This window comes from Ipomoea nil, unplaced genomic scaffold, assembly GCF_001879475.1.
Source record: "Ipomoea nil cultivar Tokyo-kokei standard unplaced genomic scaffold, Asagao_1.1 scaffold0656, whole genome shotgun sequence".
NCBI classification, from domain to species: Eukaryota; Viridiplantae; Streptophyta; class Magnoliopsida; order Solanales; family Convolvulaceae; genus Ipomoea; species Ipomoea nil.
Window position 1 is genome coordinate 989,361 of NW_017617084.1, and position 18,485 is coordinate 1,007,845.

At 39.1% G+C, this 18,485-nt stretch overlaps 2 protein-coding genes across 2 annotated transcripts; one reads left to right on the forward strand and one right to left on the reverse strand.

Moving 5' to 3' along the window:
- The first annotated feature begins 4,860 nt into the window (after window positions 1–4,860).
- LOC109174712 (pentatricopeptide repeat-containing protein At4g19191, mitochondrial) lies at window positions 4,861–6,810 on the forward strand. Its single transcript, XM_019323968.1, has one exon. It carries the CDS (start codon window positions 4,861–4,863, stop codon window positions 6,808–6,810), a length of 1,950 nt encoding a protein of 649 aa, XP_019179513.1.
- A 1,405-nt stretch (window positions 6,811–8,215) lies between these two features.
- Window positions 8,216–8,833, reverse strand: LOC109174740. Its single transcript, XM_019323989.1, has 2 exons — window positions 8,681–8,833; window positions 8,216–8,647 (listed from the first exon to the last, which is right to left on the reverse strand). The coding sequence occupies exon 2, from the start codon at window positions 8,645–8,647 to the stop codon at window positions 8,339–8,341; it is 309 nt and encodes a 102-aa protein (XP_019179534.1). The 5' UTR covers window positions 8,681–8,833; the 3' UTR covers window positions 8,216–8,338.
- Between the last annotated feature and the right edge of the window lie 9,652 nt (window positions 8,834–18,485).

Sequence of the window (18,485 nt, forward strand, 5' to 3'; positions counted from 1 at the left end):
TATTGCACGTGACAATTTCATATTGACGAATTTATAAAAATGTACCCAACGGCCCATTCACAGGGATATCAATTCTACTCGCATCTAATGAGTTTTCCGCATTTCTTTCAATACCTGCACAATTTAGATAATGAGTGTGGATATGGGGGGAATTTTGTATACTTACATGGGTATGGGGCGGTTGCAGGGAGGTATCCCCGCCCAGCACCCGCACTTATATATATTGTTATTAGTATTAATTTACTCCCTCCGTCCCATTTTGTTTGTCTGGTTCAGTTAACGAGGCTTGACTGAAACTATTTTTACTTTAATTTTTCATAATATTAAGTTTATTTTTATTATATAAAATTTATATATTTAGAAACTACATTAAAAGTACTATTAAACATTAAAAAAAAAATCAAATTTAAAAATAATTAAAAATTACTAAAGAAAATAAACAACGAAAAAAGAGTTGAATTGACCAATGAATAGTAAACATGACATGCAAAATGGGACAGAAGGAGTATTATATAAGTTTATGTATATTTTATAATTAAAAATGCATAATAAATTAAACTTCTTTGTTTTTTGTTAATGAAAATTGAATAGGAACAACACAAATAACATAATGAATAACCACTTAATACAATTTATACTACCAACATAATTTTAGTTCCAATTAACGATTAACTTTATTGACTCTTATTAAATTTTAGAGTTATGTTTAAACTTATAAAAAAAAGAATTAATTTCACTTTTGGTCCCACGACTTTTGAGTTCTTATCACTTTTGGTGCACAACTTTAAATTTTTTCAATATTGGTGCCTAACTTTGTTATTTTTATCAGTTTTGGTCCTTCCAGCCAAATTGACGGTAAAATATTTCCGGATTTTATATTTTAGGGGCAAAATCGTCATCACATGGAAAGATCTTCAATATTTAAACAAAAGAAAAATCATATTAAGAGGAAAAGAAGAGTTTTCCAATGGTCGAAACTATAAATCCCATAGATCTGTCTGGTTTCTGCCCATCTTTCCCATTATTCTCATCATCAAACACCTATAGATATGATTTTACGGTGATTTTGTTTAGATACTGAAGATGTTTCCTTGGGATGGCGATTTTACCCCTAACAATATAAAATTCAGCAACATTTAGCTGTCAATTTGGCCGAAAGGACCAAAATTGATAAAAATAACAAAGTTATGCACCAAAATTAAAAAAATTTAAAGTTGTGCACCAAAAGTGATAGAACATCAAAAGTTGTGGGACCAAAAGTGAAATTAATTCTATAAAAAAATCCATGTGATAATTAGAATCGTAGTATAAAATTTTTGTTAGATTTGAGTGTAATACTAATAATTAGAGTTACGGGTTGGGTATTACCTGCGCCCGCAAAATCTCCGCGGGAACAGGTATGAGGTAGGAATTTCATTACCCGCGCAGGTGCGGGGGCGGGGGCGAGGGATATATCTCCCGCACCCACCCCGCCCCATTGCCATCCCTACCCATCCACAACCGTAAATCGGCCGCTTGGCTTATCAGTACTGTACCAAATGGCCCCCGGTAGTTGACCTTCGACAATTGTGAATCGGTCACTGGGCTTCTCAGTACCCCATGCAGATTAACGGTTTCATATGATCCGATGTAAGGTTTAGCTTAATAATTCCAAACATGTCCATTTCATTGATAAATAAAAGAAGGTGTTTAGCCTAACAATTCTAAAACATGTCTCTTTTATTGGGAGATAAAACCTATTGATGTAAACAGTAATACAGTAGAAAACATCTAAAACCTGTCCCTTTCATTGGGAGATAAAACATATTAGTGCAAACAATAATACAATAAGAAACATTTGGATTGATGCATGGATGGTCCGCCGCTCATAACATTAAGCTAAGTCTCATACACCATTTAGAGGGTTGAGTAAAAGTAAAAAACAAAATCACTAATACAAGCAAACAGTTTAGATTCAGGCAACAAGGGAGGTTAAATCCTATATACTTCATATTATATAATCTCACATACACAACTCTGGACTTTTGATTTATAATAATCATTCATCAGGAACTCCTAGACCTATTATGGTCTTCAATTCCTAGCTTGTAGCGTCAAATTTAGCAACCCAATATTTCTTGGATTGAATAGTACTTGAGCTGCGTTTGGGACGATGAATTGAGTCGTCAAATTTAGCTTTAGTTCAATTCGTGTTGATGCTCTCTCCCTTCCCGAGTCTCCCAGACGGACTTGTACCCGTCTTCTTCCTCGTACGTACCTGAAACTAAAGGACTGCAATTGTACGTTTTGCTGCAACAGAAACACCGTACCGAATAGCAGTCAATCGTCCAAGGTGCAGAGTTTAAGTAACAAAAGACCCGTTAACACATTCTGGAAATAGAAAGTATATGAATATTTAAACTGAAACACTCACATCCAGCGCCTTGGAATTGTATATTATGATTGTGGTATCAAAAACAAAATTCACGCAGCCATGCAATGAGCACATAGCGAACTATTCTTTAGCCTTTTACTAAAGAATACTGTGTGCGCATTGTAATTAGTGGCATACGCCAATTTTTAGAGAACGCCTCTAAAAAGAGGACCTCAACAATTCTACTTCCAAATTTTGGTGGGATGGTGATAGGCATAGTTCATTAGGATAATACAGATGTAAAAACGACGTCGTTTTATTAAAAACGCGCGTCTCACTTAAAAAAAAAAAAAAAATCTGTTTCGATTCCCAGCAACAACATTATATTGTGCATAATTTGAACTATATATCCAGAATCTATGAACTAAAATTTCAGAATCTATGAACTAAAATTCCAGAATGAATGAACTAAAATTCCAGAATCGATGAATTAAAATTCCAGAATCTATGAACTAAAATTCCAGAATCTATGAACTAAAATTCCAGAATCTATGAACACATAATGCTGTTGAGGGGAATCGAAACTGAAATTTTTTTTTTAAATAGGATGCACGTTTTTAATAAAACGACGTCGTTTGCACAGCATAACGATCCGTTCATTAGTTGTGCACCGACATGCTATGCGAGGAGAATAGGGCAAAATGCGGTAATATATATACTTTTTTTTTTGAATGTTACTAGCCCTATTACATTGTAGTATCTGTTCATCGGTAATATATATACTTGATTCTATGATAATTGAATATCTTTTTCCATTCTAACTCTTGTTTTAATTTGTTTCTATTATTACGGAGTATTAATTTTATTTAGTTTAGTAAATTTTTCAGAATTATTACTAATTGAAACTTCTTCCGTATTTAAGAGAAAATTTCATTTTTTTCAATTAGATACATGATTATGTAATTTGTATCACATTTGATCATGTTATTTAAATTCTCAGCTTCAGGAAGGAGTATTGTATTTGGTTCTTCCACAATGAACCTATGAACCTCCAGAATGAGTGGTTCGCCTGAAAAATTAAACGATAGGACTAAATGTGATACAAATCACTTAGTCATGTACCTTTTTTGTTTTCTTCTTTACAAGTTAGTCATGTACCTAATTATAAAATTTTTATAGTCAAGAACTAAATGTGATTCATATATAATAATTAGAGATAAAAGTGAAAGTTATTCTTTGAGTCACCTAATTTACATCATCTTAATGGCCCGTTTGGTTCACGGAATAGGCCGGGAATGGCATAGCATTCCCAGTAATAGGCCTATTCCGTTGTTTGGTAACCATTTCTATTACCAGGAATAATATTCCTGGTAATAGCCTATTACCTCAAATAAGGTAATAGCTATTACTAGGGCCCCCCCTGGTATTAGCCTATTACTGAACGCTCAGAATAGATTTTAGAATCTATTTTCTTTTTTACCCCTTTCTTTAACCTAATTTTATTATCCTATATATAAATTTATCATATTTCACCACCGTCGTCGTCGCCGCCACCACCAACACCACCATCGCCGCCCCCACCACTGCCACCGCCACCACCACCACTACCACCGCCACCACCACCATCACCACCATCGCCACCACCACCACCGTCACCCCACCACTGCCACCGCCACCACCACCACTACCACCCCAGCACCACCACTACCACCCCAGCACCACCACTACCACCACCGCCACCACCACCACTGTCGCCCCCACCACCGCCACCACCATTGCCGCCGCCGCCACCACCACCACCGCCACCAGAACCACCACCCAGCACCACCACTGCCACCGCCGCCACCACTACCACCATCACCACCACCGCCAACACCATTGCCGCTGCCGCCACCACCACCACCGCCACCAGAACCACCACCCAGCACCAGCACCGCCACCGCCACCACCACCACCGCCACAACCGTCGCCGCCCCCACCACCACCGCCACAACCGTCATCGTCAACCGTCACCGTCACCACCACTACCGTCGCCCCCACCACTGCCACCGCCACCACCAGCACTACCACCCCAGCACCACCACCACCACCGCCACCACCATCACATATTTTTATAAGGGTATTTATGTCTTTTAAAACATATTTCATTTCTATTCCTTAAATCAACCAAACACTGTAATATAATTCATAAAGTCTATTCCTTCCGCGAACCAAACAATAGAATACAATTCCTATTCTATTCCTTGCCTATTCTATTCCTTATGGAATAGCATTCCTATTACCTCAAAATTCATTCCGTGAACCAAACGTGCAGTAAATGTCTGATCCAGATGTGGGGCTTTTGGAGTTGTGGATTCAAACTTTTGGGAGAAGAAGAATACTGAAGACGTGTGGTTGTCGCAATGAATAGTGGGGGTTTGTACTTTGTATAGTTATACTTGTTTTACTTAACCAGAAAATCATTAGAAGTGGTTTTGTATGTACACTTCCCTGCCGGCGAAGAATATATGGTGAAGCCAGTTGCCACTCCGATTCTTAACCGTTTAACAAATCGTTCATCTATTGCTAACTGGAATTGTAGCATCAGGGAAGCAGTAAACCATGGGCAGAGCCAGAAAGCGCTTCTTGTGTTTCGTGGAATGAAGCAGAATGGCGTTGAACCCAACAACCTCACCTTCCCCTTTGTGGCAAAAGCCTGTGCAAAGCTCTCCAACTTGGAATACTCCCAAGTCATCCATGCCCAGATTTTGAAATCTCCGTGCTATTCAGATATGTTTGTACGAACAGCCATGATTGACATGTATGTGAAATGCGGCAAAGTAGATTTAGCACGTCTTCTGTTTGATAGAATGCCTGAGAGGGACATTGCTACTTGGAATGCCATTATTATCGGTTATGTGCAAATTGGGTTTGTTGATCGAGTTTCGTGTTTGTTTGAGCGGATGGTGTTTGATGGGATTCGGCCAGACTCCGTCACAGTAATGGGATTGACACGGTTGGTTTCCAGTCTGAAGGATATCAGGTTGTTGAGTGCAATTCACTCTTTTGGAATCCGGATTGGATTTGAGTCTGATGTTTCGGTTGCTAATACTTGGGTTGCTGCCTATGCTAAATGTGGTGACTTGGGCTCTTCACACATGGTTTTCAATGGAATCGGATTGAAGTTTGTAACCGTTGTATCTTGGAACGCCATGATTGCAGGCTGTGCATGTGTTGGGAACTCATGTAAAGCTATGCAAACCTACCGACAAATGCTTCGTTGTGGATTCAAACCTGATCTGAGCACCATTCTGAACATGCTCTCATCTTGCACCAGCCCTGAAGCGTTATTTCAAGGAACGTTGATCCACGCCCATTCAATTCAGGTAGGGTGTGATGCAGATGTTTCTGTTCTTAACACCACTATTTCTATGTACTCCAAATGCGGAGATCTATACTCAGCTCGCCTCACCTTCGATAACGTGACAGACAAAACTTGCGTTTCATGGACTGCTCTTATTGGCGGGTATGCTGAGAAAGGTGATTTGGATGAGGCATTAGCTCTGTTCACGAGTATGGAAGCAGCCGGTGAGAAACCTGATATGGTCACTCTGACATATCTCATTTCAGCCTGTGGGCAAGTTGGGGCTCTCGAGATTGGGAGAGAAATGGAGAGTTACGCGACATTGAATGGCTTAAAGAGTAACAACGTAATGGTGTGTAATGCATTACTAGACATGTATGGAAAATGCGGAAACATGACAGATGCTCGAGAGCTGTTTTGCAGCATGGAGGAGAAAACCATTGTGTCCTGGACAACTATGATAGCGGGCTATGCATTGAATGGGAAATCCAGAGAGGCATTGGACAACTTTCAACTGTTGTTGGATTCGGGTATTAAACCAAACCACATTACGTTCCTTGCTGTCCTACAGGCCTGCAATCATGCCGGTTTCCTCAAGGAAGGCTGGGAATTCTTTGATATGATGACTAAAGTGTACAGAATTAATCCCAGCTTGGATCACTACGCCTGCATGGCGGATCTCCTTGGGCGCTGTGGAAGGCTGCAAGAAGCACTGGAGTTCGTTCAAAATATGCCCATGGAGTCTGATTTTGGCATCTGGGGCTCTCTACTCAGTGCTTGCAAGATTCACTGCAGCTTGGAGATTGGGGAATATGCGGCTCAACGCCTCTTTGAAATGGAACCGCAGAGGGCAGCTCCGTATGTAGAGATGGCGAACATATATGCATCAGCAAGGCGGTGGGATGGCGTTGCTGCAACCCGGACCAGAATGAAAAGCAATCAAGTGAGTAAAACCCCAGGACAGAGCCTCATTCATGTGAATGGAAAAGGGTGTACATTCACTGTGGAAGACAGATGCCATCCTCAAGGTCGTGCAATATATGAAACGCTGAATAGTTTAGCCCTTCAGCTCAACAAAGAATTTGATTTGTCATGGTTAGAAGGCTTTCTTTGATCATAAAACAACACACGACCTTTAATAGTAACGGTTTAATCTTGCAATTGGTGCCAACTTACTATTAAAGATTACAATTTCAAACGAACCCGACAAGGAGTATAGAACAATGACGGTGATAAAATTCTAGAAAAGTGTATAGCTTACTGAAATTTTATGCATTATAAGTGATGGGATAGGCATCCACCCATGCAGGCGGTCTGGGCAGAAAGATGGAGCCGGTCAGTCTAATCGCAGGATGCTTGACGAATCCAGACGGGAGGGAGGACGGTTGACTTAGCCAGTCGGGTACCTGGACGAGACCTTTAGACAGGCAGTTAGGTGGCCGGATGGAAGATAGGGCTAGTTTGCTGGGTGGGACTTTTAGGTAGCTAGTCAGGTGGCCGGATGGAAGCCGAGTGGTCAGAAGAGTCGCACTCGGAAGTGTGGATGAGCGGAGGGACGACTGAATGACTCAGTCTGCTGAAGGAGTGATTTGCCGACTCCAAAGAGGACTCGGACAAATGCGGAGGATACGGCGAAGTCTAGAAGAGATTTGAGGAGCGGATCTTGCGGAAAGCAGCGGGAAACATGAAGACTATAAGGATAGAAGATCAATTATATTTAGGAAAGAAGATTAGTTGTATTTATGGCATGTTAGAGTTACCTAATTCAGGTCTCTTAGTTCTTGTATAAATAGGCTTAGAACACATTGAAAATGATTAAGCTTTTACATGCACATAGAAAGCAATAAAAATAATTATATTTCTGGCAATTATTGTCTTAATTTTTCGATTGTGTTGAACTATTGACTCGCCGTTTGACTACTCCAGTGGCCAATAAAACCAACATAAGGTTAATATATAACTTATGTTTTTTCCTGACGGAAAAGAAACAAGGATGGAAAATCTCCATCATTTACATCTGATCGATCTGGTTCCAATTGTTTGAATATCCACAAATGCAGTTATTACTAGATAGGACGTTTGTACTTCCACACATACAATCTATTATTGCTTTTATCATCACAGTATATAGAATAGAATTTAGGTACGCTCCGCATGAGCTTAGCTCACTGGTTCAGTATGCAGCATTTGAAAACTCTGCAGTGATAGTTTCGGGCACCAGCATTTCATCGTGTCTGCTGAGTCATTGAGTCACCATGGTTTACATTCTCTCAAATGCTCTGTTGTCGGATCGAAGTGTGAAGGTCATTGGAGTTTGGGATTCAAACTTTTGGTCGAGGAATTTAGGTATGCCATAACTAACCTAATAAATTTTCTTAATTATTTAATTTCTTTGGTATTCAAACAAAAAAATATGAATGAGTAATTAATAACACGTACTAGAAAATTAAACAAATTCATCAATCTCTAGAGTCTAGACGGAAACTGGAAACAAGATTTGAGGAGCAGCGGTATAGCATTGAATTGCTTCCAAGTTTAAGAATAATATAATTGTTTTCCATTAATTCTGATTAATACCCAAATTAAACTTGATGGATGTATATACAAATACACATAAATTTGTATCGCAAAGTTAAACAATATTATTGGTGTAAATTAGTGATAGGTTTGGTGAGCATGTAGAGATTATGAAGAGACCTATATTTCCTCACCCTTCTGGGCGCCATCACTACCTCATCATCTTCATCCTCATTACGTTCTCTCATCGCCACTTTCTCTGATCTCTTCTTCCTCTTCTTGTTGTCGCCGGCGGTTGATGTTGTGCCGTTTATGCTCTCATCGGCGGCGGCTCCATCGTCCTCTCCGCTGAGCTGCATCAGCTGCTCCGCCGCCATTGCCATGTCAATGTCTGCAACAAATTCTCCTATGCATGACGACATCCAATCTGCCATCTTAGAGAAATCAATAATAATTTCCACTCTGATCGATCTGATGATCTTTTTTTCAATTCTCCCTCACGATAGTAAATTATATTAGTCTGTAAATTGGTTTAGAAAACTTTATAAGTGCATTGGGTTCAGCGTATGGATTTGGTTGAGAAGCTGCGGGGAGGTGGGAAAGAAGGTGGCTGGAAATTCGATCTCAGGTTTATAAATTAATTAATTAATTAATTAATATATTGCATGGAATATAGTAATAGTAATAATAATAATAATAATAAAGAATTGCTAATAATAGGAAATTTTTGGCTTGGGTATAAAAAATTGGTACTGTATAGTATCTAGTTTTGATCAGGCGTTTGTTTTGGATTACGTCATTGACTTGGTGTTGCTTCCAAGTTCCAACGGCTTGGACTTGACGCGGTTTTATTTTATGGTCAATATAATCACTCGTTTCCTTCCCTTTGGTCTCTTCACTTTCTTGTTGCTTCAAACTTCAAAGCCTCAAAGCTGGGTAAAACAAATCAACAATTGACTAGGTATCTTTTTCTTTTAGAGGGTGTGTGGCAAATACCTTATAGCTGTTAGCGGGTTTGATTAACTGATAGTATTAGCTGCTTATAGAAAGATGTTTGGTAAATTAGTTACAGTTAGCTGATAGTTGATTACATGTCAAATGACCTTTAAGAGTATAATTTATTTTCTCAAAAAGTTAATAAAAAAAACTGTTTTGAACAGCTTTTTGAATTTTAATCCTGAATTACATTAGTTTAGTTAACAGTTAATTATTTTGAAAAAAAAAATCACGGATATATATATATATATATATATATATATATGTATGTATGTATGTATGTATGTATGTATGTATGTATGTATGTATGTATATATATGTATGTATATATATATATGTATGTATGTATATATATATGTATGTATATATATATATATATGTATGTATATATATATATATGTATATATATATATATATATATATATATATATATATATATATGTGTGTGTGTGTGTGTGTGTGTTACCCTCCTAGATCTTACCCTAAAAACACAAAAGGAGCTTGATCTTACCCTCCTAGATGCTCAAGAGTAGGAAAGGTGGAATCTTGGAGGCAAACTTTGAAGATCTTGGAAAGTCTAAACTTAACTTGGAGAGAAAGCTAGCTAGGTTTTTAGAGAGGGGAGAGCTTTTTGCTTTGAAAGTGTTAGGATAGAAATGAGAGATGTCTCCTAGGTTAACTTGGAATACAATCATAAAGGAAATATCTTCTTTGCCCTTACTAAGATGAGAAGGTGTAAGGGAACAAGGGAACTATTCACAAAGCTTTAGGTACAACCTCTTGACTTGGGTTGACTAGTCAATTACTAGTCCCCAACTATTGAATTTTCAGGAATTTAAAGAATTAAATTACCAATTGGATTAGGATTAATTACTTAATTAATCCCTTAATAGAATCCGGATTACGGGGTGTCATAATTTCCCAATAAAAAGGATGTCGTCTACATAGACTAGCAGATAAGCACACATATCACCGGATTCAAAAATAAATAAAGAGACGTCCGTTTTTTAGGGACGAACCCACTTTGCACTAAAAAATCGTGCAACCTTTTGAACCATGCCCGAGGGGCCTGTTTTAGGCCATACAAAGACCGTTGTAGCATGCACACATGTTCAGGGTGATTGGGGTCGACATATCTCGGCGATTGCCACATGTAGATCTTTTCATCGACGCACCCGCTGAGAAAGGCGTTATGTATGTTGAGTTCCTGCATAGCCCGTCGGTTTGAGACCGCAAAGGCTAGTAGAAGTCGGATTGTTGTCGGTTTGACCACCGAGCTGTAAGTTTCAAGGTAGTCTATGCCCAGGACTTGGTTAAACGCTTTAGCTACCAGTATTGTGTATAGATAAACTTGAGCCATCGCCGACTCTGAGTGCTTCCACGTCTGTGTATGGTTCTACGTCATTGAGAGCATCGACGTTCGGGGTGGCGTGGGTATTGGCACCAGTGTCCGAAAACCATATGTTAGCAAACGGGGCAGTGCTATGATCTTCCTGATGCTGCTGGAAGAACAGGTGTGCTTGCGGTGGTGGCGCGGCATTGGCTCTCGGTTGCGAGGAAGAGTCGTGATGTCCAGAAACATCAATAAACCGCATGTAACATGTAAGAGTGGTGTGCCCCAGAGCATCACAAATTTGACACCACACTCCGCCTCTTCCACGATGACCCCTTCCTCGTTGCCCTCTGTTATTGCGGCCACGACCTCGACCATTGGAATGCTGCGTGAGCAAGGCAGCCGGCAAAGCATGGGTAACCGGAGTCGCGTCCTCCGAGAAGAGATACTGGTGCGTCGAAAGAAGGTCGACGAATTTTGGGATGGTTAACGGCGCACTCTTCGTGGTGAGGGACCGATATTCCGGTCGAAGGCCTCTAAAGACATGAAGATTCTGCTCATCTAGCTCGATAGGTCGTCCAGCTTGAACGAGTTGTTCCACCAACACTTGGGATTTGCCAAGGTATTCTGCCAGTGACGAATCTCCTTGGCGGAGGCTCTGAAGCTGCGTGAGAAGACTCAGGGATCGCGCACGGGATGTGGAGCCAAGTGCGGTTTCAATCGCCACCAACACGGATCGGGATATCGAGTGTCCAATTGCAAGGTACAAAACCTCTACTGCCAACGACGATATCTGCATGCTTAGGATGGATTGATCTTGTTGGACCCATACGGCGTGGAGAGGATTGGGCATTGGAGTTGCCGTCGACGAAGACGCCACGCTGAACTCCGGCAAACGGGCATTGGTGTCGTCTACGAAGCCATATAGGTTTTGACCGCACAAGAAGGGAACGAGCTGTGCTCTCCAGAACAAATAGTTCGAGGCAGTCAGCTTTATAGACACGTAATGATGTGCCTGTTGAAGCATGTTTGGATTCCAGTGTTCAGATTGCAAAACCGCGGCCACTGACCGGTTAGAGGAGTCGGCAGGATTGTTCTCAGTGGTGGGGGGAGGCAGTTCACTTTGGTTGTCCATAGGATCTTGTAAGGTTGATACCAGAGTGAACTGCCTAATTAGCCATCGAACGTAACGTGAAGGCAGTGGCAGGTTACCAACAAGTAATTAATTAAAAATTTTAAAAAGAAATTTCGCCCGGCGGCTTTCCGTCACTTCCACCGTCACAGCCGCCTTTACTCCGTCAATATAGGTCTCTACCATGCTTCTCTTCTCCAATTTTGGTCTTCACTTGCTATTCTGCACTCATTAGGGTTTGAAAAAAATCCATGATATGTCATGCAGATACACAAATTAATTTTCAAATCTGGTAAAGCTTTGCTGGTTTTGATGCTATTTGTTTTTTTCCACTAGCATCTCTTAGGTTGCGAAAAATGTGGAGGTGTTTGGGCCAGCTTTGCTAGCAAAACGATGGTTCAGCACATCTTTGAGCGGCGATAAAATCATGGCGTCTGTCCTCTTTGAGAGACTTCCAGTTGTGGTTCCTAAGATCAATCTTGTTGTCTATTCCTTTCAGGAGTTTTCGTTTCAATGGCGGCAACAATATAGACAGGAGTATACAGAAAAATTCTTGAAGAAAGCTGATTCCAGATCTATGGCGACTGTTTTGTCTCCATGGATCTGGAAGCGAAAGAGGGGACAACGGCGGAGAGGCTGGGCTTCCTAGCTCCCCTCCTAGCGACAGACGGCATTACGACCAGGAGCAGTGGTGGCGACGGAACTCAGAGAAACACGACGACGAAGCTTTGGGTGTTCTGCAAATCGTCGATTGGCTGGCGTTGCAACGGTGGCCGGTGGGCAGCGACCGCGAGGCGAATGGCGACGGCGGTGGCAATAGGATGTTCGACCTTGGCGGTGGTGCTACTCCTATCTCTGGCTCGGCTCGGAGTGGTAGCGCTAATGGCGTGGTGTTTTGGGTGGAAGAGAAGGCAGAGAGTTCGATGGAGACGGTCGGAGACTTCTTTTTTTTTTTAAGAGAAAATTACACTTTTGGTCCTATGACTATTAGGGTCTTGTTAATTTTAATCCACGACTTTAAAAACTAACAATTTAGTACCTTAACTATGTAATTTTTAACAGATTAGGTTCATCTGACCAAATTGCTGGCAAATTGTCGCCGGAATCCTTTTAATCCATTTTAATTTGTTTAATTTAGGGGAAAATCGGTCATTCTATGTATATATTTTTTCTTTGCACCTGTTGCCCGGAATCTCACTTTCGTTGCGCCGGGGTTATGGCCTTCTCCTTGTCTATCGCTGCGGTCGTCGTAAATCTCAGGTGAGAAGCCACCTCGCCAATTGTATTGTCGATGATAACATATTTGCTTTAGCTTTTATCCTTTTTTTTTTTCAAATTCAAAAGCTTATGAAATATTTAACTTCCTAAAAATCAAGAGCCAAATCTGTGTAATCTATTAAGGCATTATGGATTGTAAAGGGAGATTAGGTGGTCCATTTGGGCAAAAAGATGCTTGCACCGCTGCAGTCCAAGACCCAACACTCTGTTGGCACTGCTTGAATCATTTATGAGATCTTCTTCTGTTGCTTATTTGTCGGTTTTCAAGTAAAGTTGTAATTATGTATCTGCTTATTGTCATTCAGTTTGATTATCTCAAGAGTTTGGAGATTGAGGAGAAGATTAACAAGATTCGGTGGTGCAAGACAGCTAATGGTTCCCTATTTCTTTTGGGGTGCTTTTGCCGAGGGTGCAAAATATGGGCGTTGGATACGAAAAAGGCTATGCATGGAGTGGGGTTACGTAGCAGGGAAAACCGTGCTGGTGGAGTCCGAGTATAGGAAAAACGCTATAGGGCATAGCATTTTAAAAAGACTTACCATTCCAAATACCATACGGTTTGTTTACGTATTATATTATTTTTTTTTTAGAACACACGTATTATATTATTTAATTTAATAGTTATTGTATATTGTGTATAATACGGTTCCCAATAATGTAAAAACCCTATTTTTGACTCCCATATATTCATCTCCTTCCTCTTTCTTCCCCATTTTTTTACCCTCAACGAAATTTTTCTATGGTCCCAGCACAAAACTTTTAAAATAGCAAAAAGTAAGATTTGTGGTCTCAGAGATTTGTGGTCCCAAAAATCGGTTACTAACAGTGGTTGTAGTGGTGGTCGGCGGTGGCTGTTTGGACGGTCCAGCAGTTGGAGGCGATGGAGGTGTACGGTGGTTGGAGGCGCAGGGGAATACTTGTTCCGGCAGTGGGGCGACGGAGGGCGGAGGCGCAGTGGTGGATCTGGTTCCCGGAAGTGGGCGCGACGGCTGTTAGCGGCTGTGGCTGACTGTTTCCGGCGAGGGACGGCGGTAGGAGGCGCTTCCGACAGAGTGGAGACGGCGGTTGGAGGCGGATTCCGGAGGTTTGCTTTTTGCTTTAATAACATCTAAAGGTTAGTTCCTCCATTAATGGTGAAAGCTTCATTTTTTTTTTTTTTTTTAGAAATGTATAGCTTTGGCAATAATGCATGATTTTGAATACGCTGATGTATGTAGCTACCAGATTCTTTTTTTTTTCTTATGTATGTAGCTTATGATTTAAAACTGATTGAAAATTGAAATCATTTGTGGTTTTTTTTTTAAACTTTGTATATAGCTTATGATTTAAAACTGAAATCATTTGTGGTTTTTTTGAAACTTTCCATTGATTAATCCAGCAATATACAGTTTGAATGATTCTGGAATCGGTGCGATTCGGATAAAAAAAAATAGAAACGACCTAGGCTAGACATTATTTAGAAAAAGCACAAAAATAAACGGCCTAGACTATGTGCCTAGACTAGGAATTAATAGAAATGAATTCAATTTTTTAGAAAAAACACTATTTATTTTTGAAAAAATGCCTAAATGAATTCAGGCACAAATGAATTCAGTTTAGACTATGTGCCACAAATGAATTCAGTTTTTTAGAAAAAGCACTATTTATAAAAATGCCTAGTCTAGGCATTATTAATTCAGTTTATTTTGTTGAAAACTGGATTCATTTGTGGTTTTTTTGAAAGTAAAATGAATCAAACAATGACTCTGGAAAATGATTGAAACGGCCTAGTCTAGGCCGTGTATAAATATTTTTACAATTAGAAACGGACTAGACTAGGCCATTTCTGTACATTAACAATTTTTTTTATAATAACCTAGTCGAGGCCGTTTGTAATTTTTTTAAAAATTACAAACGGCCTAGACTAGGCCGTTTATGTACATGATTGTATTGTTATTATGATTGTGGTTATGTACATGATTGTTTTTAATTCATACCCTTTAATAACATGATTGTTATTATGATTGTGGCATAATGTATGTTTATTATTTTAGTGTATTTTTTCTATGTCATGATTGTTATTATGATTGTGGCATAATTTATGTTTATGATTGTAGTGTAAGTGTTGTATGATTGCATAAATATTAGAGATCGATAATGTAATTTATCATTATGTAATTTGTGAATTTTTTTATAATTATGTGATTATCATAAATACAAATTTATAATACTAATATATGACATGAATATAAAATTAATACAATTCATGATAATAATTTAGATACAAATACTAATATATGGCATTGATTAAAAATGTTTCATCATTGATTGTTATTTAGGATAGTTATGGCACAACGAGTGAATCATGGACCTATTGATGGAAGTGTGCTAACGTTTCAAAGGCAACATCGTAGTAGAGCAATTTGGACCGATCCCAACTACGATTGTGAAGTGAAAGTTGCACGGTACGATACCATAACAGTGTGCGATGTCGCACTTGATCCTCGAGTGCAAGAACATCTACGTACTGCCAGATTTTACGGTATTTCTCGTTTGACGTCCATTAAATTGGACCATGGGCTAATTACTGCACTTCTTGAGCGATGGCGGCCGGAAGTGCATGCCTTTCATATGCAATTTGGTGAGGTTGGAATAACACTTCAGGATGCGGAAGTGTTATTTGGGCTGAAGGTGGACGGGTTGCCAGTGTCGGGGGACGATACTGTATATGAACCAACTGAAGTTGTGAGAAATTGCTTTGAACTGCTTAGATTTTATTTGGCACCGCAATTCATGACCAGGACAAAGATTAATGGGACTGTGGTTCCGGCGGTTGGCCAGTTAAACGAGGGTAGCACACAGGAATCGGTGATTTTGGAAACACGCCGTTTAATTTTTCATTTATTAAATGGTTTTTTGTTTCCGGACACAAGCAAGGTGTATTATAATACATACTTGCTAGAGTATATTAGAAATTTTGACTTATGTGGACAATACAGCTGGGGATCGGCTGTTTTGGGATATTTGTACCGTTCCTTGTACAGAGGTGCTAGGCAGAGAACTTCAACGGTTTGTGGTTGTTTTCTTCTTCTACAAATTTGGGCATGGGAGAGGTTGCCAATGGTACGGCCACAAGGTGTTCTGCCACTCACAGAGATCTCAGATTACCCTCTTGCATATCGGTAAATATCCTTTTACGTATTACATGTACTAATCATTCTAGAATTATATTATATTTTGTTTGCAATGTTATTGTTGTAGGTGGGTGTGCACACACACATGGGGTATAGTGCCAAATCACACCACAATCGCATACCGTGATCAATTTGGAACAAAGGGTAAGTTGAAAAAAAGTCTTGTTTTTTTTGTATTGATAATATATTCGTAAGTTAGTAATCCGGAATTATAATATTCGTTTACAGTTCGTGTTTACTCCATATGTTGGATTGATCGGGGAACTGCCATTTTACTGTAAGGCCGGATCGGCGCTTTGGACAGCCCATGTGCCACTTATCTTCTATCATGTTGTGGAATATCATTATCCGGAGCGATTTTGCAGGCAGTTCCATGGGTTACAAGTTACCCCACCATCTATGGTATACTCGCAAGCGTTGCACGACATTGACCAACGTGGCAATACAGGTACAAATTGGTTAGAGAAACATCAGGAGCATATTGCTGTGTGGAATTTACGAAATCAATATGTCGTACAAATGAATCTTACTACTTTACCGCAAGCGCACGATGCGTACCGGGTTTGGTATTACCGGCATGGGCGCCGTGTCATTGGTAACCCAATGCATTACCAAAACGAGGGTTTTGTGTAGTGTGCGGTTTCACTCAACGAAGCGGTTAGTATGTTAATTTTTTTTATTATTTGGATTACATATCTTTTAAATGGTTATGATGTTTTTAATAGTAGTTGATTATTTTTGTTTTTATGATTAGATGCATACCTTAACAAGGTTGACCATACGAGGCACTCAAGCACTTAACAATCCGGATGGCCACGAGCAAGCGTTAAGGGATATTGTTGACACCGCGCGTCAATTCGTGGTCGGCACCGAGTATGAGCCTCTATTGCACATGAACCTTGATGAAATTGAGACTGCCCCCCTGCCGGATCAACTTTACTTCAGACAACACTTTTTTCAAAACAAAATTGCAGATTCTATTGTAAACTGTGACTTAAAGTTTGACTTGACTAAACAAATTTTGTGCATCCAATTTTCAAAATTGCAGATTCTATTGTAAACTGTGACTTAAAGTTTGACTTGACTAACCAAATTTTGTGCATCCAATTTTCGAAACAATAAAGTTGGTGCATGCCTCTGCAAGCCTGTTTCCGAAAAATATTTGTGATTGTATTGTAAAGTTGGAGTGGGGGAGTGCAACTTTACTTCATATGACAACACTTTTTTCGAAAAAAAAATTTGCAGATTATATTGTAAAGTTTGACTTATATAGGGAAGTCCAACTTTATCCTCATATCTTCTCCCAAAACATATCTTCTCTCAAAAAAAAAGTGTGATATAATAGCATGTCAAAATAAATATTTAAATATTTAAAACAATAAATATTGAATTGTAGTTGGACTACTCCATACCGATTATACAATACCCCTATTTAAAGCCCCATCAATTTCTTTGTTTTGTGAAGACCATACAATTTATGTGTTTCCTGAATACCATATTGGAAAGGAGGAAACATTTATTTGCTCATCAATAAGCATATCATTTGTAGTTATACCACTTCAACCAAGTCATCAAGCTTGTGATTTAAACTACAATGGTATGTACTCTTCACTTTGGTTTGTCTTCATTATATTAATAGTACTCCCCTAACAAGATATTGAATATTAGGTGAAGACATATGTTGTGTTTATCGGTCGACAACCAGGAATATATGAAAACTGGGAGGACGCAAAAGCTCAAGTGCATCGATTTAGCGACAATTTATATAAATCATATACCAGTAAAGATGAAGCCATTCAAGCTTTCAACAAATTCATAAACAATCAACAAAACGATGTCGGAAGACACTGCAGTTCAAATAGTACCACAAATCACAATGTACAAAAAACTTCTAAGGCCGAGATTTTTGAGCGTATGCAGCACGAAATAGCACGGGAGACTCATGAACATGCTATGAGAGTTGATGCAATCATTGAAGAATATAAACATCTACTTTCAAAGTAATAAAAATTACTATGTATCCTTATATCATTACTTCAATGTGTATTGTTAAAAAAAAATAAAAATTACTATAATTGCTTATTATCATTAATTGAATATAAATATTCTATTTCAAACAAAATATTCTCAAAAAAAAAAAAAAAAATTGCGCAAATGTATGCTTATTATCATTAACTGCATTATCATTAACTGAACATAAAATATGGATGGAAACTTTAAACAATTGGACTAGGGGAGTCCAACTTCAAATAAAATTTACAAAATAAATAACAGTAGGACTAGGAGAGTGCAACTTCAATAAAAATTAAAAATAATTAACAGTTGGACTAGCTTAGTCCGTTTGCTTCTTCCCCTTTATT